The 25,148-nt window shown below is 43.5% G+C and overlaps 2 protein-coding genes across 7 annotated transcripts in view; one reads left to right on the top strand and one right to left on the bottom strand.

Moving 5' to 3' along the window:
- Positions 1 to 15,445, top strand: part of ATG4A (autophagy related 4A cysteine peptidase) — a 75,646-nt gene extending 60,201 nt beyond the window's left edge. For 3 of the 5 annotated variants that reach the window (XM_043457819.1, XM_043457822.1, XM_043457818.1), the window contains 4 exons: positions 361 to 506; positions 2,229 to 2,285; positions 3,668 to 3,776; positions 13,866 to 15,445. In XM_043457819.1, the coding sequence (XP_043313754.1) occupies positions 361 to 506; positions 2,229 to 2,285; positions 3,668 to 3,776; positions 13,866 to 13,936 (383 nt within the window). In that variant the 3' untranslated portion in view covers positions 13,937 to 15,445. The remainder of the gene's footprint in view (positions 1 to 360; positions 507 to 2,228; positions 2,286 to 3,667; positions 3,777 to 13,865) is intronic. The other 2 variants (XM_043457817.1, XM_043457820.1) reach the window with 2 other exon arrangements.
- A 604-nt stretch (positions 15,446 to 16,049) lies between these two features.
- Positions 16,050 to 25,148, bottom strand: part of COL4A6 (collagen type IV alpha 6 chain) — a 314,375-nt gene continuing 305,276 nt past the window's right edge. For both annotated transcript variants that reach the window (XM_043457815.1, XM_043457816.1), the window contains 8 exons: positions 23,858 to 23,974; positions 23,404 to 23,565; positions 23,114 to 23,212; positions 21,836 to 21,982; positions 20,983 to 21,099; positions 19,908 to 20,099; positions 18,349 to 18,635; positions 16,050 to 17,651 (listed from right to left, as the gene is read on the bottom strand). In XM_043457815.1, coding sequence (XP_043313750.1) covers positions 17,391 to 17,651; positions 18,349 to 18,635; positions 19,908 to 20,099; positions 20,983 to 21,099; positions 21,836 to 21,982; positions 23,114 to 23,212; positions 23,404 to 23,565; positions 23,858 to 23,974 — 1,382 coding nt within the window. In that variant the 3' untranslated portion in view covers positions 16,050 to 17,390. The remainder of the gene's footprint in view (positions 17,652 to 18,348; positions 18,636 to 19,907; positions 20,100 to 20,982; positions 21,100 to 21,835; positions 21,983 to 23,113; positions 23,213 to 23,403; positions 23,566 to 23,857; positions 23,975 to 25,148) is intronic.

Raw genomic sequence — 25,148 nt, 5'->3', positions numbered from 1 at the left:
CCCTAATGGCACCTGGACTCATGGCCTGGTGATTCCGCCTACCACCTCTTGGCTACTGCTGCTCACCGAGCCCGCCATATCATCTGTGGTAGCTCATTCCTCCCTTGTCCCCAAACCTGTCCCTTTCCATTTTTGTACTTGGACTTTCAGGAGATGTAAATGCTAGGACAAATCTTCACATGGAATGATTGGCTTTGGGGGTGTGTGGCTTCCTTCGAGCATGTCCTTCAGGCATTCTGTTATCTCATTCCCATTGTCACCAAGGGAGGGATTAGGACAACCAGAGTGACCCTTCCAAGGACAGCAGTGGGGCCAGGGTGGGTGATTCTTCAAAGGCTAATCAGGTCTCATTCAAAACAGGTGATGAGCTCATTTTCCTGGACCCTCACACAACCCAGACCTTTGTTGACACTGAAGAGAATGGAATGGTTGACGACCAGACTTTCCATTGTCTGCAACCCCCGCAGCGGATGAACATCCTGAACTTGGATCCTTCCGTAGCATTGGTTGGTATCTGAAGGTTGGGTGGGCGAAGAGACACACTGCTGCCCTATCACAGTTTGGTTCCCTGGGAGTTATCCAGGTTGCTAGATAGAATGGCAAGAGAATATTTGCTTCCCACGCCCACGAAAGGTAGTGTCATGTAGTGTAGCAGGGAAGGAATGGGCCCTGAGGCCGAGTTGCTTGAGTTAGGATCCAAGCCACTTACCAGCCATGGACTGAAGGGGAGTCCCTCCTTAACTTTTCTGAGCTTTGGCCTTCTCATCCCTCCCATGGGCAAAACAATAGCTCCTTCCTTGTAGGCTTGGTGAGGTATGCTATGTGTAAGGTACTTAGCACAGTGCCCAGCATATTGTAAGCATTCTAGAAATGTTGGTTATTATTACTGTTACCATCTTTCTGCCTTTTCTTTCTTGACCCCTAAATATTGCCACCCAGGCACAGGGAATAAGGTGAGACATTGGGAGGGATAAGGGGGCAAGACTTCCTGGGTGGAAAATGTCCATTCCTCTGGGCACACAATCCAGGAAGTTGCAGGGTTCCCCCCACCCACCCCCAGAAGTATGTCTGCTGTCGACACATGGAAAGGGCTAGTCTGGGAACTAGCCAGTGGTTCTGAGGCCTGTCTGAACCCTCTCCTCCAGTTTAACTTGATTGTCAGAGTGCCAGTGGTAGAGAGCTGACAGAGTCCTGCTCTTGTTTTGGACCATTCTTTTAGTACTATAGAATGTTCTGAGGATGGATAAAGAGGCCCATGGTTCTCTTTATTCTGACAGATAATTTCCTTAAGGTCAAAGCCACCTTACTAATTAATGACTCTAGTTAAAAGTACTATTTGGCTTTTGTCTGCTGGTTTTATTGCATTGTTTTTTTCTAGGTAGGTATATTTGTACACTGAATGTAATGGAATTAACCCTGTACTTTGGAGATTGGTCTTCATGTTAGTATATCTCACAGTGTGAAGTAGGAGAGACAGGGAGGAAAAGGGATACGGTAAAAGGGAAAGGGACAGAATAAGAGCGAGAAGCAGAGAGAGAGAAAATATGAATGTGTGTGTCCTAGTGAGGCACTGATCTGGGAGAGTGGTAAACTCAATCTTCCTCCTTATTGCTGGGAGGATAGATCCAAAGGAAGTGGCCCACATGTTGTGTCACAACTCTGGACCAACGGCTCCATCTTGCAATACATGAGGCCTGCCTTGGTATGCCTGACCAGTTCTTCTTTTTTTAAATTGGAATACAATTGCTTTACAATGTTGTATTAGTTTCTGCTGTACAACAATGTGAAGCAGCTATATGTATACATATATCCCCTCCTTCTTGAACCTCCCTCCCACCCTCCACATCCCACCCCTTTAGGTCATCACAGAGTACCGAGCTGAGCTCCCTGTGCTATACAGCTGCTTCCCACTAGCTATCTGTTTTACACATGGTGGTGTACGTATGTGTGTGTGTGTGTGTATATATGTATATATATACACATGTATACATGTATATATATGTCAATTCTAATCTCCAAATTCATCCCACCCTCACCTTCTCCCCCACTGTGTCCACATGTCCGTTCTCTACATAGGAGGGCATTTTTTGAGGTAAGATAATTTTGGATAAGTAACAAATTAGAGAAGGGACATTCATATATAAATGGCCAATAGGGAACTGGAGATATGAGATGGGTAGTGTATATATGTCATGAACAGTTCTAAGTTGTCTTTGCTTTCCCCCAAGGGGTTTTTCTGCAAAGAAGAAAAAGACTTTGATAGCTGGTGTAGCCTTGTTCAGAAGGTAAAGATCTCTGTTTTTCTCAGTCTTAAAAAACCAAATATTTTTCAACATAATTCCTTTCCAAGATGGTTTTTCATAGTAACAAATCCAACCTGATATGACTTTATTCCATGAGAAAGAAACTAAGATATGGGGAATTATACAGAACTTTGTCAAATGAGCGATATTTTTAGCTACTGAATGTTCCATCTCATTGAAGTTATGAGTCAATGAAATCTTCAACTAATTACCATTTTAACCTAAAAATGTCAGCTTCATATAGGTCAGCCTAAATTCTTCTATACTCTGATTATAACATTGAGGTGGTTGGATAAACCAAACTACTTTTCTATTTGTTTCATGGTCCATTTACAGTTTAGTGTATTCCATTATGGTTTAAAGGGCTTACCTTTCTAGTAACAGTTTTATTTATATATTGATAAAATATAGACACACTGCCACTTAAAGGAAACACAGTTTGCAGAAATCTGTGTAAATATGAAAGCAAGCTATTCTTTTTTCTTGGACATTTTATGTCAAAAGATATTTATTGTTCTGCTGGCTCCTAATCTTTATATCTGCCTCCCTCATCCTTCGCTTCTAACACATGTCAATTTTGTGGGAGACATTGATCAATGGTTATTGAAAGAATGAAGGGAGATCATAGGGAGCAGTTTAAAGAGCCCTGGTTGGGGTGGCAGGAGACATAATGTTCTCTTATCTGCAAAACAGAGGGGTTGGAGAGATGGGATCCCAGAGCCTCACCTAAGTGTAAGGATGGAAGATTTTTCTTCACAGGTAAACAAATAATTAATTCCAAAGTCCCCAGCTGAATCTGAAACCCCAGTTAATAATTGACTGAGACATCATGGAGAATTATTTTCTAAAATTAGTTCAGGATGCAGAAAAACTGTGTATCACATTTAACATTAGAAAGAAAGATTTCTGATAAGACCAAGGTCTTTAAATTAGGACATATACCATATGTCTTGGACTAAAACTGAAACCATGCCAACATGTACTGATGTTCTTTGGGGGCAGATTTAATTTAATTAACCCACATTTCTTTGGAGCCAACACTTCAGGAACATCTTATCCCTAAATTGAGTTGGTCCCGTGCAACTGGCAAATGACCTGAACCTTATGATGGAGCATGGGCAGTGGGTACTGGCCTTCCATCAGATCCTCCCACCAGTATCCTTCCTTCCCTGGCCAACAGTATCTAGAATTGAAGAGGTCTGGGTCTTCAGATGGGTCTGGTACAGGATGGGTATATTTGTTAAGCCTGTGCTTTCACCTTTCAATAACCAGATCACTCTCTTGGGGTTTGGAGTCATATATTGCCAATTGGACAGAAATGTAGTGGCTCTGCAGTGTTTACAACTGATTCTGTGTCTCCTCAGGAAATTCTAAAGGAAAATTTAAGGATGTTTGAATTAGTTCAGAAACATCCATCACATTGGCCTCCTTTTGTTCCTCCAGCCAAGCCAGAAGTAACAACCACAGGGGCAGGTAAGCTGTTGTTCAGAAGCTCTCTGGCCAGCAGACCCTTGGATAGCAGTTGTTTTATGAGACAGAAGCAATTATGGGTCATGCTTTCTGTGGAATGAAAATTTCTACTCAGTTGGACTGATCAAGGAATGGTATTTCTTCTGATGAACTGAGACTTAGTAATTTCAAAGAATAATAGTAAAAGAAAATGAGCTCCATGGAAAATCAAAATGAGTAGAATTTCTTTTTTTTAATGGTCTGGTTTAGAAAACAAATCAGAGGACATGGGTAATTCAAAAGGTTCCTCAAAGATGTAACAAGTCCAGTTCATTTCTTTTTTTAATTGGTGTATAGTTGATTTACAGTGTTGTGTCACTTTCAGGTATACAGTAAGGTGATATATATATATATATATACACACACATACACATATATATATGTCATTTTTCAGTTTATTTTCTATTATTGGCTATTATAAGATATTAAATATAGTTCCTTTTGCTATACAGTAGGTTCTTATTTATTTATTTTATATATAGTAGTATATATCTGTTAATCCCAAACTTCTAACTTATAGCCCCCCCTTTCCCCTTCTGGTAACCATAAATTTGTTTTCTATGTCTGTGAGTCTATTTCTATTTTATAAATAAGGTCGTTTGTATCATTTTTTAGATTCCACATGTAAGTGATATCATGTGGTATTTACCTTTCTCTTTCTGACTTAGTTTACTTTGTATGATAATCTTTAGGTCCATCCATGTTTCTGCAAATGGCATTATTTAATTCTTTTTTATGGCTGAGTAATGTTCCATTATATATACATGCATGTGTGTGTATACATATATTATATATACACACCACATCTTAATTATCCATTCACCTGTACATGGGCATTTGGGTTGCTCCCATGTCTTCACTGTTGTCAATAGTGCTGCTGTGACCATTGGGGTGCATATATCTTTTTGAATTAGATTTTTCGTTTTCTGGATCTATGCCCAGGAGTGTGACTGCTGGATCATATGGTAACTCTATTTTTAGTTTTTTAAGAAACCTCCACACTGTCCTCCATAGTGGCCACATCAATTTACATTCCCAGCAACAGTATAAGAGGGATCCCTTTTCTCCATACCCTCTCCGGCATTTATTATTTGTAGATTTTTTGATGATGGCCATTCTGAGCAGTGTGAGGTGATACCTCATTGTAGTTTTAATTTGCATTTCTCTAATGCTTAGTGATATTGAGCATCTTTTCATGTGCCTGTTGGTCATTTGTATGGCTTCTTTGGAGAAATATCTATTTAAGTTTTGTGCTTATTTTTTGATTGGGCTGTTTGTTTTTTGATACTGAGCTATATGAGCTGTTTGTGTATTTGAAAGTTAATCCCTTGCAGTCACATTATTTGCAAATATTTTCTCCCAGTCCATAGGTAATCTTTTCATTTTGTTTACAGTTTCCTTTGCTGTGCAAATGTTTTTAAGTTTAATTAGGTCCCATTTGTTTATTTTTACTTTGGTTTCCATTACTCTAGGAGACAGATCCAAAAAAAATATTGCTGAAATTTATGTCAGAGTATTCTGCCTATGTCTTCCTCTAGGAGTTTTATAGTATCCAGTCCTACACTGAGGTGTTTAATTCATTTTGAGTTTATTTTTTGTATATGGTATTAGAGAATATTCTGATTTCATTCTTTTTCATGTAACTGTCCAATTTTCCCAGAGCCACTTATTGTGGGAACTGTCTTTTCTCCATGGTATATTCTTGCCTCCATTGTAGTAGATTGGGCTTCCCTGATAGCTCAGCTGGTAAAGAATCCACCTGTAATGCAGGAGACCCTGATTCGATTCCTTGGCGGGGAAGATCCGCTGGAAAGGGATAGGCTACCCGCTCCAGTATTCTTAGGCTTCCCTGGTGGCTCAGATAGTAAAGAATCTATCTGCAATGTGGAAGACCTGGGTTCGAGCCCTGGGTTGCGAAGATCCCCTGGAGAAGGGAACAGCTACCCACTCCAGTATTCTGGCCTGGAGAATTCCATGGACTGTATAGTCCATGGGATCACAAAGAGTCGGACTTGACTGAGCAACTTTCACTTGTTGTAGATTAATTAACCTTAAGTGAGTGCATGGGTTTATTTCTGGGCTTTCTGTCCTGTTCCATTGATTTATGCTTCTGTTTTTGCGCCAGTACCATATGTTTTGATGACTGTAGCTTTGTAGTATAGTATGAAGTCAGGAAGCATGATTCCTTCAGCTCTGTTGTTCTTTCTCAAGATTGTTTTGTCTATTTGAGGTCTTTTCTGTTTTCACAAATTGGAAAGTTTTTTGTTCTAGTTTTGTGAAAAATGCCATTGGTAATTTGTTAGGGATTGCATTGAATCTGTAGATTGTATTGGGTAGTATGGTGTTTTTAACAATATTAATTCTTCCAATCCAAGAACATGGTATATCTTTTCATCTGTTTGTGTCATCTTTAGTTTCTTTCATCAGCATCTTATAGTTTTGGGAGTACAGGTGTTTTGCCTCCTTATGTAGATTTATTCCTAGGTATTTTATTCTTTTTAATGTGATAGTAAGTGGGATTATTTCCTTAATTTCTTTTTCTGATAGTTCATTGTTAGTGTACAGAAATGCAACAGATTTCTGTATGGTAATCTTGTACCCTTCAAATTTACCAAATTTGTTGATGAGCTCTAGTAGTTTTCTGATGGCATCTTAAGAATTTTCTATGTATAGTATCATGTCATCTGCAAACAGTGACAGTTTTACTTCTTTCTTTCCAATTTGGATTACTTTTATTTCTTTTTCTTCTCTGATTGCTGTGGCCTGGATTTCCAAAACTATATTGAATAAAAGTGGCAAGAGTGGGCATCCTGAGATCAGGAATGCTTTCAGCTTCTTGCCATTGAGTATGATGTTTATCTGTATGTTTGTCATATATGGCCTTATTATGTTGACGTATGTTCCTTCTATGTCCACTTTCTGGAGAGTTTTTATCGTAGATGGATATTTAATTTAATCAGAAGCTTTTGCTGCATCTATTGAGGTGATCATATGGTTTTCATTCTTTACTTTGTTCATGTGGTGTATCACATTGATTTGCAGATATTGAAAAATCCTTGCATCCCTGAGATAAATCCCACTTGGTCATGGTGTGTGATCCTTTCAATGTATTGTTGGAGTCAATTAGCTAGTATTGTGTTGAGGATTTTTGCATCTATGTTCCTCAGTGATATTGACCTGTAATTTTCTTTTTCGTGTGTGATATCTTTGTTTGACTTGGTGTCTGGGTGTTAGTGGACTCATAGAATGAGTTCAGAAGTGTTTCTACCTCTGCAATTTTTTAGAATAGTTTGAGAAGGATAGCTGTTAACTCTTCTTTAAATGTTTGATAGAATTCACCCGTGATGCCGTCCAGTCTTAGACTTTTGTTTGTTGGGAATTTTTAAATTTCTGATTCAATTTCTGTACTGGTAATAGTTTCTGTTTCTTCCTGGTTCAGTCTTGGGAGATTGTACATTTCTAAGAATTTGTCCATTTCTTATAGGCTGTTTATTTTATTGCTATGTAGTTTCTCATAGTAGTCTCTTATGATCTTTTGTATTTCTGTGGTGTCAGTTGTAATTTCTCTTTTTTCACTTCTGATTTTATTGATTTGGGTTCTCTCCCTTTTTTTCTTGATGCATCTGGCTAAAGGTTTATCATTTTTTTTTATCTTTTCAAAGAACCAGATTTTGGTTTCATTGATCATTTCTTTTTTTTTTTTTTTTTAGTCTCTATTTCATTTCTGCTCTGATCTTAATGATTTATTTCCTTCCATAACTTTGGGTCTTGTTTGTTCTTCTTTCTCTAGTTGTTTTAGGTGTCAGTTTAGATTGTTTGAGATTTTTCTTATTTTCTGAGGTAAACTTATATTGCTATAAACTTCCCTCTTAGAAGTGCTTTTGCTGCAACCCATAAGTTTTGGATCATTGCATATTCATTTTCATTTGTCCCTAGGTACTTTTAAATTTCCTCTTTGAGTTCTTCAGTGATCCATCGGTTGTTTGGTATCATATTGTTTAACCTCCATGTGTTTGTGGATTTTTGCAGTTTTTTTCTTGTAGTTAATTTCTAATCTCAGAGTTCTGGTTGGAAAAGATGCTTGATATGATTTTAGTTTTCTTAGATTTACCAAGGCTCATTTTGTGGCCAGGAGAATGTTCCATGTGCACTTGAAAAGAATGTTCTGCTGTTTTTTGATGGAATGCTATATAAATACCGATTAAGTCCATTTGGTCTCATGTGTTATTTTAATACCTGTGTTTCCTTATTGATTTTCTGTCTCAATGACCTGTCCATTGATGTAACTAGAGTGTTAAAGTTCCCTACTATTATTGTGTTACTGTCAATTTCTCCTTTTATAACTGTTATTATTTGCCTTATATATTAAGGTGCTCCTATGTTGGGTACATATATATTTTCAATTTTTATATCTTCTTTTTGGATGCATTCCTTGAATCCTTTGGTTCATCCCTTATAGTGCCCTTCTTTGTCTCTTGTCACAGTCTTTATTTTAAAGTTTATTTTATCTGATATGAGTATTGCTATTCTTGCTTTCTTCTGATTTCCGTTTGTGTGGAATACCCTTTTCTATCCCCTTACTTTCAGTTTGTGTACGTCTCTAGATCTGAAGTGAATATGTTGTAGGCAGCATATATACAGGTCTTGTTTTTGTATGCATTCAGCCAGTGTGTGTCTTTTGGTTGGAAAAATTTAGTCCGTTTGCATTTAAAGTGATTATTGATATGTATCTTCTTATCACAATTTTGTTAATGGTTTTGGATTTGTTTTCGTAGGTATTTCCCCCCCTTTTTCTTCTTTTGTTCTCTTGTGATTTGATAACTACCTTTAGTGTTATGTTTGGATTCCTTCTTTTTTGTGTGTATATCTATTATAGATTTTTTGGTTTGTGGTTTTTGTATAAGTCTGTATATAAATGTGACTGTTTTAAGTTGCTGATCTCTTAATTTCAAATGCATTGTACATACTGTGCATTTGTTCTTTCCTCCCCTCATGATTACTGTTTTTGATATCATATTTTACATCTAATTGTTTTTTGAATCCTTTATCTGCTTATTGTAGATACAGGTGACTTTACAAGTTTTGTCTTTTAACCTCCTTACTAGTTTTGTCTGAATGATTTTCTACCTTTACTGTATATTTGCCTTTACCAATGAGCTTTTTCATTTTGTAATTTTCTTGTTCTTATTTGTGATCTTTTTTTTTTCCATGCAGAGAAGTCCTTTAACATTTATTGTAAAGCCGGTTTGGTGGTGCTGAATTCTTTTCGCTTTCCTTTGTCTGTAAAGCTTTTGATTTCTCCATCAAATCTGAATGAGAATCTTACTGGGTAGAATATTCTTGGTTGTAGGTTTTCCCCTTTCATCACTTTAAATATATTGTGTCGCTCCCTTCTGACCTGCAGAATTTCTGCTGAAAAATCAGCTAATAGCCTTATGGGAGTTCCCTTGTATGTTATTTGTTTTCTCTTGCTGCTTTTAGTATTCTCTCTTTATCTTTAATTTTTGTAATTTTCATTACATCATGTCTTGGTGTGTTCCTCTTTGTGTTCATCTTGTATGAGACTCTCTGCAATTCCTGGACTTGGGTGCCTGTTTCCTTTCCCAGGTTAGGGAAGTTTTTTTTTTTTTTTTTTTTTTTTTTTTTAGTTGGAGGCTAATTGCTTCACAACATTTCAGTGGGTTTTGTCATACATTGATATGAATCAGCCATAGATTTACACTTATTCCCCATCCCGATCCCCCCTCCCATCTCCCTCTCCACCCGATTCCTCTGGGTCTTCCCAGTGCACCAGGCCGGAGCACTTGTCTCATGCATCCCACCTGGGCTGGTGATCTGTTTCACCATAGATAGTATACATGCTGTTCTTTTGAAACATCCCACCCCAGGTTAGGGAAGTTTTTAGCTGTTATCTATTCAAATATTTTCTCAGGTCTTTTCTCTCTCTCTTCTTCCGGGACCCCTATAATGCATATATTGGTGCATTTGATGCTGTCCCAGAGATCTCTTAAACTGTCATTTATTTTCATTCTTTTTCTGCCTTTTTTTTCTGTTCAGCTGTAGTGATTTCCACTGCTCTGTCTTCCTGCACACTGGTCCATTCTTCTGTATCATTTAGTCTACTATTGGCTCCTTCTAGTATATATTTTTTGCATTTCTTTTTTTAAATTAATGTATTTTTTATGGAAGGATAATTGCTTTACAGAATTTTGTTGTTTTCTGTCAAACCTCAACATGAATAAGCCATAGGTATACATCTTCTAGTATATTTTTCATTTCAGTTATTGTATTCATCATCTCAGTTTGCTTGTTCTTTATATGTTCTCTTTGTTAAAAACTAATTTCTCACTCTTTGCATCCATTCTCTTCTCAAGTTCTTTGATCATCTTTATAATCATTACTCTGAACTGTTTCTTGAGTAGATTGCCTATCTCCTCTTCACTTCATTCTTCTGGAGTTTTATCTTATTCCTGTGTCTGGAATATATTCCTCTGCTGCCTCATTTTGCCTACATTGCTATTTGTATTTTTATGTCTACAGTAGGTTAGTTACATTTCTCAACTTTGGAGAAGTGGCCCTCTGAAGGAGGCATCCTATGTGTCCCAGAAGTGCACTCCTCTCTCGTCACCCAAGCTATGTGCTCTAGGTGTTCCCCCTATGAGGGCTGTTTGGTTCTTTCTGTTGTGGTGGGCTGACCCTGTGGGCCATCTACTAGATTAGTTGGCATCAAGTCTGGTTGGTTGCCAGGCCCTGCCTTGTCCACATTCTGCTGGTTGCTCTTTAGTGGGGCCTGGTCATGAGGTGGCTGGCTGCAGAATCCAAGGGGGCCCAAGGGCTAGTGCTGGCTCACTGGTGGCTGGAGTCAGGGTACTGAAGACTCTGGGGCTGTGCCAACTAATGGCAGAGGTTAGTGCTAGATTACTGGCAGGCAGAGCTAGTTCCTGTAGTATGGCTGCTGGGCCCAGGGATCCCAGAGCATGTTTCAAATCATTGGTAAGTGGGGGCTAGTTCCTGATAGAGTTGGGTATGAGCTCTGGGGTGTCCAAAGGTTTCATTGACCTGCTGTGGGCAGGGCCAGGGCTGAGGTGATCCCAGGGTCAGGTCTGGTCTGTGTTGCAGGATGCAGTTTTCTTGCTCCTAGTGCCTGCCCCCTGGTGGATGAGGGTGGTCTAGAGTCTGGTTCAGGCTTCCTAGTGGGAGGGGCCAGGGCCTGTCCCCTGGTGGGTGGAGCTGGGACTTGGCCCTCAGATGGGCAGGGCCATGTCTAAGGGCATGTCTAGAGGCTGTGGGCTTTCGACTTCTTCAGGCAGCTTGTCTGAAAAGTGGAAGTGTTAGTCTTTCAGTCATGTCCAACTCTTTGGGGCCCCATAGACTGTAGCTCGCCAGGCTCCTCTGTCCATGGAATTCTATAGACAAGAGTACTAGAGTGGGTAGCCATTCCCTTAGGAATCGAACCTGCGTCTCCTGTACCGCAGGCAGATTCTTTACCATTGAGCCGCCAAGGAAGACCTGCCCAATTAGTTATTTGGCCTGAGGTGTCCCAGTGCTGGTGCCTACAGGCTGTTGGGTGAGGTCAGGTCTTGGCACTAGTGGTCCAACATGTCAGCTACCAGGAATATTCATGTGGTTGAATATTCCCGAATATGACTGCCATCAGTGTCTATGTCCCCCTGGTGAGCTGCAGCCTACCCACACCTCTCGAGGAGAGTCTCTAAGACCAGAAGGTAGGTCTGGCCTGTCAGTCAGTCAGTTCAGTCACTCAGTCATGTCTGACTCTTTGTGACCCCATGGACTGCAGCACGCCAGGCTTTCCTATCCATCACCAACTCCCGGGGCTTGCTCAAACTCGTGTCCATCGAGTCGGTGATGCCATCCAACCATCTCATCCTCTGTGTCCCCTTCTCCTCCTGCCTTCAATCTTTCCTAGTATCAGGGTCTTTTCCAATGAGTCGGTTCTTGGCATCAGGTGGCCAGAGTATTGGAGTTTCAGCTTCAGCATCAGTCCTTCCAATGAATGCTGCTGCTGCTGCTAAGTCACTTCAGTCGTGTTCAACTCTGTGCGACCCCAAAGATGGCAGCCCACCAGGCTCCCCCGTCCCTGGGATTCTCCAGGCAAGAACACTGGAGTGGGTTGCCATTTCCTTCTCCAATGCATGGAAGTGAAAAATGAAAGTGAAGTCGCTCAGTCATGTCTGACACTTAGCGACCCTATGGACTACCAGGCTCCTCTTGTCCATGGGATTTTCCAGGCAAGAGTACTGGAGTGGGTTGCCATTTCCTTCTCCGCTTCCAGTGAATATTCCAGACTAATTTCCTTTAGGATTAACTGGTTGGATCTCCTTGCAGTCCAAGGGACACTCAAGAGTCTTCCCCAACACCACAGTTCAAAAGCATCAATTCTTCGGCACTCAGCTTTCTTTATGGTCCAACTCTCACATCCATACATGACTACTGGAAAAACCATAGCTTTGACTAGACAGACCTTTGTTGGCAAAGTGATGTCTCTGCTTTTTAATATGCTGTCTAGGTTGGTCATAGCTTTTCTTCCAAGGAACAAATGTCTTTTAATTTCATGGCTGCAGTCACCATCTGCAGTGATTTTGGAGCCCCCAAGATTAAAGTCTCTCACTGTTTCCATTGTTTCCCCATCTATTTGTCATGAAGTGATGGGACTGGATGCCATGATCTTGGTTTTTTGAATGTTGAGTTTTAAGCCAGCTTTTTCACTCTCCTCTTTTACTTTCAAGAGGCTGTTTAGTTCTTTGCTTTCTGCCATACGGGTGGTGTCATCTGCATATCTGAGATTATTGCTATTTCTCCCTGCCATCTTGATTCCAGCTTGTGCTTCATCCAGCCTGGCATTTCACATGATGTACTCTGCATATAAATAAGCAGGGTGACAATATACAGCCTTGACATACTCCTTTCCCAATTTGGAACTAGTCTGTTGTGCCATGTACAATTCTAACTGTTGCTTGGCTTGCATACAGATTTCTCAGGAGGCAGGTCAGATGGTTTGGTATTCCCATCTCTTGAAGAATTTTCCACAGTTTGTTGTGATCCAAAGGTTTTGGCATAATCAATAAATCAGCAGTAGATGTTTTTTCTGGAACTCTCTTACTTTTTTGATGATCCAGCGGATGTTGGCAATTTGATCTCTGGTTCCTCTGCCTTTTCTAAATCCAGCTTGAACATCTGGAAGTTCACGGCTCACATACTCTTGAAGCCTGGCTTGGAGAATTTTGAGCATTACTTTGCTAGCGTGTGAGATGAGTGCAATTGTGCAGTAGTTTTAACATTCTTTGGCATTGCCTTTATTAGGGATTGGAATGAAAACTGACCTTTTCCAGTCCCATGGCCACTGATGAGTTTTCCAAATTTGCTGGTCTAGGCTCCTATCAAATTATTCCTTTTGTCCTGGGTCCCAGTACACATGAAACTTTTGTGTGGGCCCTTGAAGAGTATAGTCTGTATTTCTCCCAGTCCTATGGGGTTCTTGCAATAAACCCCTGCTGGCCTTCAAAGCCAAATGCTCTGGGTGGCTCCTCCCGAATGCCAGTCCCTCAGTCTGGGGAGCCTGACATGGGGCTCAGAACTCTTATTCCCGTGGGAGAGCTTCTACAATATTATTCTCCATTTTGTGGGTTGCCTGCCTGTGGGTATGGGATTTGATCATATCCTGAGTCCGCCCCTCCTACCCATATTGCTGTGAATTCTTCTTTATGACTTTAGTTGTAGAAGATCTCTTCTCGTGGGTTCCAGTCTTTTTCATCAACGGTTGTTCTGCAGATAGTTTTGGTTTTGTTGTGCTCATAAGAGGAGGTAAGTTCAGGATCTTTCTACTCTCACATCTTGGGCCCCTAAAACTATTTTGATTCTTTATGGAGAATTGCTAACACTTGGCAGTGGTCCCACCTGTAAGTCTCCTCTACACTAGCTTTTGTGTAGCAAAGCAGTTAAGGAACATATGGTCTTAACTACCGAGTAACATACTGACCTGTTGAACCAAAGGTTTTCAAGCTTTTTTCCCCCCTCATTTCTGTATTCTGATAGAGTTCATTGACTCTACTGAACAACTAGAGGAGTTTGACCTGGAGGAAGATTTCGAGATTCTGAGCATATAGGATAGTGGAAACTCACCTTGGAGATCTGTCTTCCATCTGGCACCAGAAGAACATGAACTCATCACGTAAAACTTTTTTAGTCAGCAAGTGCCTAATATGCCAACAGCATACAAACTTGATAGGAATCATGACTGAGCCAGTCACCATTTCTCAGCAAAAAAAAAAGAGAGAGAGAATGAACAATATGCCCCTTCCCCAGAAGGAACTAAAACAATCATGGAATCTAGGAGCAGAAAGATTAGGAGCCGTCTCTTGCTTCCGAGCTTCTTACATGGCCACAGCAAATCTTCAGCTGCTGGAATGGGGAGGTGGATGTGTGGAGGACAGCCAGCAACTCCCACCTTGCTTTCAGCACCAGCAGATGAGAGATGGTTACCCTGTGCTTCTTTACCCTTTTCAGGTTTGACCTCTTTGGGCTAAATACTAAGAAGCAGTCTGTTCCCTTGCTCTAATAATAAAGTGTTAATCATTGTATCAGAACAATGGTAACAAGAACAAAAAGTTCTTGTTAAAGTATTTGAATATGTACTTAAATAATCATAATTGATCTCAAAAAGTATGTCAAAGACATTATATCAAATGTATATTTATTGATCTACCTACTTGAGAGAACCTTACTATTTTGTCCCCGTCTTAACTGATACTTCTGTCAGATGTCACCCTGTCCTTAAATCATTTATCACTTAATTCAGGGGTCTGCAAACTTTTTCTGTCAAGGGCCAGAGAAGAAATGTTTTAGGCTCTGAAGGCCATGTAGCAACTGTCACAGCTACTCATCTCTGCTGGTGAAGCACCTAAACAGCCCTAGACAGTGCACACGCACAAGAGCCTGGCTGTAATGCAATAGAACTTTATTTACAAAAAAGGGGGGAAGGGCTGGATTTAGCCCCAGGCTGTAGTTTGCTAATCACTGACTTAAATTATTGATTTTTGTTTGGGAAATTAAAAATTGTGGTTGAATTTGACTCCCTTTTGCTTTACAGTCATAATTGGAAAGATAATTATTCATGTGGTGACATTTAATCTGTGCATCAAATACTATTTGGGGACTGTTGTTATTGTGCAGTCGCTAAGTCATGTCCGACTCTTTGCGACTTCATGGACTGTAGCCTGCCAGAGGACTGAAATCCTCTGTTCATGGGATTTCCCAGGCAAGAAAACTGGAGTGGGTTGCCACTTCCTCCTCCAGGGGATCTTTGCAGTGCAGAGATCAAACCCATGTCTCCTGCACTGACAGGCAGATTCTTTACCACTGAGCCACCTGGGAAGCCCTTAATTTCAAGACTAGCAATATACTAAGTTTTAAAGCACATATTCATCAAATTGGTTTTGCTAACCATTCTCCTGTGTGGGTGTACCTCACATCCCGGTGATATTTTCCCATTTTCCACTCCTTGTCTTTTTCAACTTGTATGCATTTCACCTCCTTGGTCAACAAAGTGCCCAACAGGCCCCAGGAAGGCCAGCAACTGCAGTATGAAAACTAGCAAATAAAGGAAATAAACCAAACTAAGGTGGGTTTTTTTTTTTTTTTTTTTTTTGGTATAGTTAGGAATATTTGAATACTCGTTTCCTTAGATTCCATATTCTTATTTTACCCAGTAGGTAATATATTCCAGTGAATTCAGAATTTGAAAGATGCAAAATGGTATTCAGTGAAATGTCTCTCCTTCCCACAAGTCAGTTCTGTTCCTTGTACCCTCCCAATGTTATTAATTTCTTGTTTATCCTTCCAGAGGCTATATTTTATGCATATACAAATACATGCACATATATCTTAGATTTGATTTTAATGACTTTAAAATTTCTCTCCTTTTGATTAATCTGCAAATGATCCTGAGAACCCAGAAGTATGGAAAGCCCTTTCTTGAACTCAAGCATGTGATGGGGCTAAAAACAGTAGTAAGCTTATCTTGAAACAACTTGTAGATTTGTTGCCTGTTGGAAGACATTTTCAGCCCTTGACTTTCATTGTATTTTTCTGTGCCTCACTGTTATGTTGTAAAGCTCAACTTGCAGTAACAAGAACCCCCAAGGCTCTGAGGGGGACTTAGGAATTTCGGTGACATGGGCTTTGAAAAATTTTCATCAAAGAATGTCAAAGAGTCAAATGTTCACATTGAATTCCTTTTATTTGCCATGTACAAAGCTGACACCATGCTTATTACTCAAGAGGTGAAGGTAACAATAGTTTGGATTATACTGATTATGCTTTGTGTGTGTTGGCACAGTTTATATAATATTTAAGGAAACAGAATCACCTGGAAGGAATTGCCTCATGTCAACATAGCTAAGTGTTCTGGGAAACTGATCATTAAAGGAAATGGTTAAAATAATCCCCCTAAACAGAATATGATATAGTTTATCATCTGTCCAGGCTCAGGCTTGCTTTGGGTCTGCTAACTGTTAAAGAGAGCAGTGTGCTAGATTTTTATGAGGCTTAAAAAAACATCAAAATGGTTTAACAGGCTACCTATGAAAGAGCAATTGGATGGAAATTTTAATGGCAAGTCTCTCACAGCCTCAAAATGCAAAGCAACCAGCACTGCAGTGTTGATTTGCCACATTGCACACATCTGGATGGTGTTTGGAATAAACAAGGGCTTCTGAGAAATTGGGACAAGGGATTTATCTTTTTGTTCCTGGAGTCAAAAGCAAAATTCACACCTCCTTACCCATGCTCCTCTCTACCCCCAGCCCAGGAGAATGGGCGGCAGTTCGCATTTCCCTTTGTGAGTCTGACCCCATTTGGTACATCCTCTGCTCTACTCTGAATCAGGCCAAGTCTGCTGCCTGTGGCTGGAGAGGGAGCTGACAAGGAGGAATTGATTTGTCTATGACCATATGAAGTTGATGAGCCCCTCTTGGCAGCTGGCCTTCCAGCCCAGTCGTGCTTACTGTCAAAGGAGTCAAAGCTCACCCCAGGTTACTGCTAGCACCTCATTCTGTCTCTGTGAAGAGTGAGAGTTTGCCCTGTGCAGGCTGCATCCATCCATCCATAATGTTGAACCAGAGAACATTTTTTTGTGTGTGGAAACACTGGGTTCTAGTTTAAGCCAAATAATGTGCGATGACCTCTGGACATAGAGAAATGACTCCTTAGCTATCATGAAGAGCTTTCTGATCAAGATGGTAAGGAAAGCGAGCATTCTAAGAAAGTGGTGGCCTAGCAGTCTTTCTGAGGTAGCCATGAAGAATCATGCAAACATCCAAACCAAATTGTAGCACCAGGTTGACTGAAATGGGACAGCAGACCTCAGCAGGGTGGGCTCACCCAGGGGGCCTGAGGGTGGGGGTGACCAAGGTCCAGTAGTCCAGCCCAAACGAGACTCCAAGGTACAACTTGACAGATGGGCAAAAGGGCTTAGGCCTTCCTTCTTCAGACCATTCGGGTTTGTGAGGTGACCGTTGTGTGCAGGAGGGGAGGGCAAGGGGCAGAGTGGCAGGTGCCACCCTACACACTTTTCATACACACCTGGCAGCGACTGACCCGGGTATGGAGCTGTCCGGCTTTCAGTGTCTCAGATACGGGCTCCTCCCTGAACTGCTGCCTCTCTTCCACTGTTGTCAGCCAGAAACTATATTTGTTGGCAAAATAATGGCAGGTGCCCCGGGAACCACTGCACTCGATGAAAGGAGTAGCCCGGAAATCCTCTAGGCAGGATCCAGGAGAGACCAGGGACTGGCCTCCTCCCTCTGCACCGGCGGCTGTGTGCTGAAACGGACAGAGGGTGGCCATGAGCTGGTCACCTGGGAGGCAACAGGCTCTGCTTATCCATCCCTGACCTCTGGTCCCTTGGTTCAGCCCCTGTGTCAGGTCAATAAACCAAACACTGTGTTTTGGACCCTTGTCACTGCCTTAGGGCCAGGAGTGCCCCCTCCGAGCTCCTGAGTGCCCTCCTAGCCCACAGCTCCTGGGCTGTGGCTACATCCTAGCCAGCTTCTCTCAGACTGCTGATGCCCTCTGAGTCCCCCAGGTGTGCTAGTGCCCCCAGCAGATTTCCACTGACAAAGAAATCTGAGAAAGGCTGAATTAAGGAAAATTCAGTGGGATTCAGAATGCAGATCTCAGAACCCTTTGCTCCAAGCCCATGGTGGTGTTTTCCAGAGAAGGGAGAGAACATGGAATAGTCTACCAGGTGGTTAGACCATGGGCCCATCCCCTCATGGATCTATTAACAGCTCTTACTCTGATGTCACCTTTATTGGAACTCTTACTTGCAATCTGTACCAAACCCTTGAGGGAACACTTAGTGTTTGTCACCTGTCGAGTACAAGTGGGCCTCATATTTGGCCTGATGTCCCAGCCCTTGCATCACCCAGTTCCCTCAGCACTCGATTTCAGGATTTCCCTCCAAGCGCTCCCTACCCTCAGCCTTTACCCTGGGGAAAGGGGCAGTGCGGGGCCTCACCATGAGGAAGGAGTACCCAATCCACAGACTGCGCCAGCCCAGGGGGCACTGTGGGATGGTGATGTCCTGGCTGTGCACAGCAATGGCTTGCGAGGGCGCCTCACACACAGAGCAGCGGCTGATGTACTGGGGGATCTGTGTCTGGCCGACGGGCATCATAGGGATGGGGGCGGTGGTGGAGAGCCAGTAGGACTTATCATTCCGTCGGGCATAGTGGCACACTTCATTGATGTTGCAGTAGATGAATGGCATGGTGCTGAAGCGGGGCAGGCAGGAGCCAGCAAACCCTGGAAGAAGAGAAGATAGGCAGGGGCAGGTAAGGTCTGGCTGAGGGACTGGGCTGGGATTGTCCTCAGAGCCACTACGACTAAACTAGGTGGTGGTTTGGATTCATATCCAACTGCTTGTTCCAGAGCATGGTTGCCTCTCCTTCTGGTCCTGGACTACTGTACACACCCTGATGTCTGCTGATCAAATCCTACTTTCTATGTACCAGAGAGATTGGATAATGAATCTTTTTAGAAACTGAATGAAGACTCCCTAAATCAACCCATTTTGTAAAACCAACATTTAATAGAGTGAGTCTACATTTCAGAGTCAGCAAGCCTGAAGACAATTCAGTTAATTCTTGGGTAATCATTGTTACTCACAGATCATGTTGTTATTACTACTACTAATTGCTTCCCTGGTGGCTCAGATGGTAAAGAATCTGCCTGCAATGCAAGAGACCTGGGTTCAATACTTGGGTCGGGAAGATCCTGGAGAAGGGAATGGCAACCCACTCCAGTATTCTTGTCTAGAAATCCCATGGATGGGATCACAAAGAGTCAGACACATATGAGTGACTAAGCACCTTAGCACTAATCGTTAATGTTTAATGGATGGTTAATGCTTTTGAATTGTGGTGCTGGAGAAGATTCTTGAGACTCCTTTGGACTGCAAGCAGATCAAACCAAGTCAATCCTAAAGGAAATCAACCCTAAATATTCATTGGAAGGATTGATGCTGAAGCTCCAATACTTTGGCCATCTGATGCAAAGAGCTGACTCATTGGAAAAGACCCTGATGCTGAGAAAGACTGAAGGCAAAAGGAGAAGGGGTGACAGAGGATGAGATGGCTAGATGGCATCACTGACTCAATGGACATGAATTTGCACAAACTCCAGGAGATAGTGTAGGACAGAGGAGCCTGGTGTGCTGCAGTCCATGGGGTCGCAAAGAGTCAGACATGACTTAGCAGCTCAACAACAACAAATATATGTAAAACATTGTTCTAAGCATTTTACTTGGGTGATTTCTGTAATCCTCACTCCAACCTATGAGACAGGTACTAGAATTAGCCTTGTTCCATTGAGAAGGAGGCAGAAGGTAAAATAGGTTGAATAACATGTCCAGAGTAAGTGGCAGAGCCAGGGTTTGAACCCATATCTTCATGAATGACTCTAGACCTGGTACTTATAACCCACTATCCAACATGGGCCCACCAATGGTCGGGATGAACAAGGAGTGGTCCTTGTGGGGGCAGATGGCCAGGGGTGGTTGTGGGAGCTGATACCTACCCAGGTCCTGGTTGTGGGCTTTCTCCTGCCCCTCCACGAACAGCAGGCTGTAACCCACCCAGAGCTGGCTCATCCCACTGGGGCACAGGGGCACCTGTTCTGACTGGCTGTGCTTCACCAAGGTGTAGCCCACTCTCAGGCTCTGCCCAGGCACTCCAGCCCTCCCGAAGGGGCCCGGCTTCCCTGGAGCTCCTGAGATGGAGAGAGCAGAAAAGGGGTGAGCCAGGTACAGCCAATAGTAACAGCAGGTACTCACTTGGTGGCAAGTGTTGAGCAGGGGCCATTATGTACAAGCATTAGCTCACTCAATCCTTACAACAACCTTATCACTCCAATTTGTGGGTAATGAAACAGGCTCGCCACCTACAGCTAGTAAGTGGTAGAACTAGAATGCCAACTCAGATGTATCTGGCTAGGGAGTCCTCATTTTGAAAAGCACACGATCTGCTTTCTCTTCCAGTCACCCAACCTTTGGTTCTATGGGATGGGATGAGGGAGCAGAGGGGGCTACTTTTTGGGCTGGCCTTGCAGGCTTTCATAGGAGATAATTGAGGACCCACTGAATCAAAGGCAGTGAAGGCAGAGCTGGGGTTAGCGAGGCAAAATCACACCCTCCTTTCCTGTCAGGCATAGCTGACAATGACGGCACTTTTCCTGTAAGCCTCAGGAATGTTGATTTGCCATTTCTGATATAAAAGGAGGTAAAAGGAGGAGTAACAGCCATATGTTACCTTAGTTTTTCTTCTCCCTTGAACTAAACCCCCTTCTGTCCACATCAGAATCCCTGGGTAGAAGGGTGTTGGTGCAGGACAGGGGAGTCATAGCTCTTAAGAGCTGGAAGAGAACCCAGAGAACTGTTTGGAACAGTTTTTCGCCTTCTGGAATGTAGGGCTCTGATCCGTCACAGCTCAGAATGGAGTGGGCGTGAATGGATGAGAGCCCAGTTTTCCAGCCTCCTAGTAGTGTCAAGTTTTACTGCCAGGTTTCCTAATTCCATGATTTGAGATTTTGACTCACTACCAAGCCTCAAACCCTTATAGAAGCCCTCTGCCTGCTAGTGCTGACATTGCCAGACCTTCAAATCCCGGAGGGCCTTGTAGTCCAGGGAGACCAGGATCACCAAGAGCCCCGGGTGGGCCAGGGAGTCCATTGGTGCCATCTTTGCCGGGGATGCCAGGTAAACCTTTAGATCCTGCAAGGAGAGAAGGCCCACAGTGGGGTACTCAATGTGGAGAAGGAGGACTTCTCCAGGTCTTCCCTGGAGAAAGGGGACTTATGTGTCATGCCCAGGACTCACCAGAAGAGGGCAGATTTGGCCATCACCTGGGAGTGCAGGCTGAGCACAGGGCTGAGCCTCCTAGGCTAGTCCTTAGTTCACGTCTGGGTAGCTCGGCCCTGGGACCCCACTCTGAACTTAGCCCTTCTGAGCCCCATCACACCCTTGTCCTCACTTCCTCTCATCCTCCCAGCAACTCTGGGAAGGATGCAGGGCAAATGCTGGGGTCCCAAGTCAGAAATGAGGACACTGAGGCCCAGAGCAACTGCTTGCTTACTCCAGTTTGGCAAAACTGGAACTAGAAGCTGGGTTTTCTGTCCCCCAACCCTGGGCTTTCTCTCTTGCTCTTTATTGCCCACCACACTCCTTTGCCCACCACTCCCTCCTTCCAGTAGCAGCACATTAGTGAGGGACAAGCTGTCTGGATTAGCTATTGTGCTCTGCACATGTTCTCTGAAGCCAAGTACAATTGCTGGCTCTTGGGGGGGGGTCTCCTTCCTGGCAAAAAGTTTGGGAGCTTTGTGAGGAAACCAAGGAAATGCTTGATGAAACTACCCCTTGAAGCTGGGGGTTCCCAGCCAGTTGCTTCAGCCTCCCAATCAAAGCCATCTCAGCTCCCAACTAAGTTCCCTTTTCCTGGCACCCTACTCACCTTGTAGGCCCACAGGTCCTTGGACCCCAGGGTCTCCCATGAGGCCAGGGATGCCATCAATGCCTGGAAGACCCATGGGTCCAGGGGGAGCCTGGATGGCTTCTGCAATGGGTGTGTGTCCAGGAGCACCTCGAGGGCCGGATAAGCCTGTGGGCAGGTGGGGGAAATGGAAATGTCAGGTGGAGGCAGAGGAGGTGGCTAGGGAAGGCCCCTGGAGGTTCAGTTGGCATCACAGCCTAGGACCTCAAACTCAACCAGCTGGCTTACTGATAGAAGCCAAATGAGTCAATTTGCTTGAGTGCCTACTGAGTTCTAGTCCCTGGTAGATGAGGGGATAGAGCAGTGAGTAAGACCTTAATGAGATGACAGTCTGTTGAAAAAGATGAAATATGCATAACCTGACAAAAACCATTCATCTTACTGCAAATTGTGAAAAGTGCTACAAAGGAAATGGAGAGTGCAGTGACTGTGGGATGCAGTGGAGATGGCTACAGGGTGGGGAACCTGCTTTAGTGATAAGTGGCCTCTTACAATCAGTGACACTTAAGCTGAGATTATTAAAGCATTAGAAGGGGCTGGAGGTAGGGGAGAGTATTCCAGGAAGTAGAACTAGCATGTGCAAAGGTCCTGTGGCCAGCCCGGGTGTGATGTTTCTGGATAACAGAAAGAGGCCAGTGTGAGAAAAGCACAGTGAGCAGCAAAGGGTAAAAACTGGTGATGAGGGATGCCATGGGTTACCAATGGATGATTTCTGCTTTTATAAGACCTCTCCCACCACTGTCTGGGGAAACGATTGTTGGGGGAGGTGCATAATGAAAGCACGGAGACCAGTCAGCAGGTCACCACAGATTCACGTGAGAAATGTTGGTGGTTTGAATCTGAGAGGTATCGGTGGAAGTGATGAGAGGGGAGTGGATGCAAGGCCCATTCAGGAAACACAGCCCCCAGGAGTTGCTAATGGGACTGGATGTGTGTGATTGAGGGGAGTGGTGTAAAAGACGGGCTTCATTTCTGGATTCAGCAAATGGATGAGTGGTGATTGAGTGCCAACCCAGTACACACTAATGCAGAAATGATGCAGAGAGGGGAGGTCAGTGGCAGGATCCATGGTGGCAAAGCAGCAGTGGCCTTCAGTCCTGGGAGCTGATGGTGGCAGAGGTGTCCCCAAGGTGGACAAGCTCCCTCTGTTTCTGGCATGGTGATAAATGGCTCCTGAAAGAATGTTACTCCAGCCCCTCCCTCGAGCTCAGGAACAGCCAGTATATGCTCTCAACTCACCTCTTGGCCCCGCCTTCCCCTTCATCCCGGGAAGTCCTGGGTCTCCAGGTGGTCCAACCTTGCCTGGAGTCCCCATGAAGCCAGGCTCACCTCTCATGCCTGGCAAAGCCCAAAGGAAAGCAAGTCAGGGCCTGGCCCAGTGGTGCTGGTGGGGGAAGGGGGCTTGAGATTAAGCAGAGACAAGGGCTGGAAGAGCATCATCAGCCGGTCTCTGTTCACAGGGTGGCAGGAAGGGGTCATCTCCGACTGTGGAGTGGGAAAGGGCCCAGTTGCCAGCCGTGCAGTCATACCTTTCAATCCTAGCTCTCCAGGGAGGCCAGAGAAACCTGGAATTCCTTGGTCTCCTTTGGGCCCTTGAGGGCCAGGAATTCCAGGGAAGCCAGGGTCTCCAGGGTCGCCTTGATCTGAGGATGGTCCAGGGGGGCCTGGAGGCCCAGGGGGGCCTGGGCGGCCTAGGGATAAGATAGGAAGAGGGATGAGGGTAGGGGGCAGAGGAAGTGGCCACTGTGGAAGGCCTTGACATTGATAGGAAGCCAAAGCCCACTCCCAAGGCAGATAATGTCCCCTTGCCCTCTGTGGGGCCCCAATGCCCAGACCTTCCCAAACCCTTTTAGCAAAATGTAGCCCGTTCCAGTCCCCTGTGTCCCTGCAGGGGGAGGGATGTGAGGCTAGACTGTAGACAAGCTCTCCCTAAACTCTGGACAGAAGGTGATGGCCAGCCTTCTTTGCGCTTGCTGGCTTTACCTCGTTCTCCATCTAGGCCTGGTCGCCCAGGGTCGCCAGGCTGTCCTTCTATGACTGAAGGCAAGGAGAGGCCCAGCGCACCAGGGAGACCAGCGGTGCCCTGGAGACCTGGAAAACCTGCAAAGAATAAATAAAAGGGGCTGCAGGGGCTTTGTGTACCTAAGAGAGGGCCAGGCTCTCTCAGAGAAAATGAAAGTTCGTACAGAGAAAATGGAAGCCATTAGGTAGCAGCCAGAGCAGCCGAGGCCAGCAGAGGGCTCTTGTCCCTTGGCAGCCAGCGGCCCCAAACAGCTGACAGGGGCTCAGAGAGCCCCCACTGGCATTGAATTGGGATGAATAGAGCCTCAGAAAGTTCTAGCTCTCCAACTCGCTGGTAATGGAAATATGTTAAACAGATTTCCCCCAAATCAGGAAGAAAAGAAGGTATAACTGTAGCACCTGGAACTGAAGTTTCCTGAGGTGTTTTTAAACCTACTGTCCCTATTGTATAATGTTTCATTCAGTTAGCCAGTCTTGTCTGCTGCTGCTCAGAGAAGGTTATAGAAGGAGGTAGGGTGTAGCTCCTAACCAGTCAGAAGAGAACCTCACCTGCTCCAGCAGAATGGAGGTGGGAAGAGTGCTGAGACCCCTGGTGTCTTATCTGGCTATTTCTGGGTCTTCCAGGCAAGCTGGAAACCAGTTTTATAGGTGATTCATGATATTAGCTAAATGCTTTCTTAACTGCCTAAATCCCTTCCCCGTTTGGCCAAGGAAAATAGCCACTTACTGGCCTATGTACATATTTGCTCAAATTTCTGTTTGAACATGTTAGGTTCAAAACCAAAAAAATTTCAACAGATTATAGAAGATGTATATAATATGCATACATCAAAAACATAGAGTGATAATCTTGCTGGGAAAACATATCAAAGCCACATACACAAATGCAGAAATCTATTTTATTCTTGTAACATGGAAGAAGTGTATTTATTACTTTGGTATATTCTAGAAGATATTTAAATGAAGAGGAATTAATTCAAATTGATTGATAAACTGTTTTGCTGGTTGAGATTCTTGTTTGTGACAAGAAAATACCAAAATATTAATGTTGCATTTGATTGTTCTGACCAAAAAGCTGAAAATATTAATGTAGAATTTCTCATACTTTGCTAATAAATAGAAAATCCATGAAAACTTGTAAGGGAAGATGGCAGATTGGTTAATTTGGGCATCATTAACAGCTCATTGATTAATTGAATACTGATGAAATATAAAGGAGGAGAAACTAAATTTCAATAAGTCTCCAATTATT

This window comes from Cervus canadensis, chromosome X (genome assembly GCF_019320065.1).
Source record: "Cervus canadensis isolate Bull #8, Minnesota chromosome X, ASM1932006v1, whole genome shotgun sequence".
In the NCBI taxonomy this organism is placed as follows: Eukaryota; Metazoa; Chordata; class Mammalia; order Artiodactyla; family Cervidae; genus Cervus; species Cervus canadensis.
The sequence above is the reverse complement of the archived record's forward strand: the minus strand, read 5'-3'. Positions and strand labels throughout refer to the sequence as shown.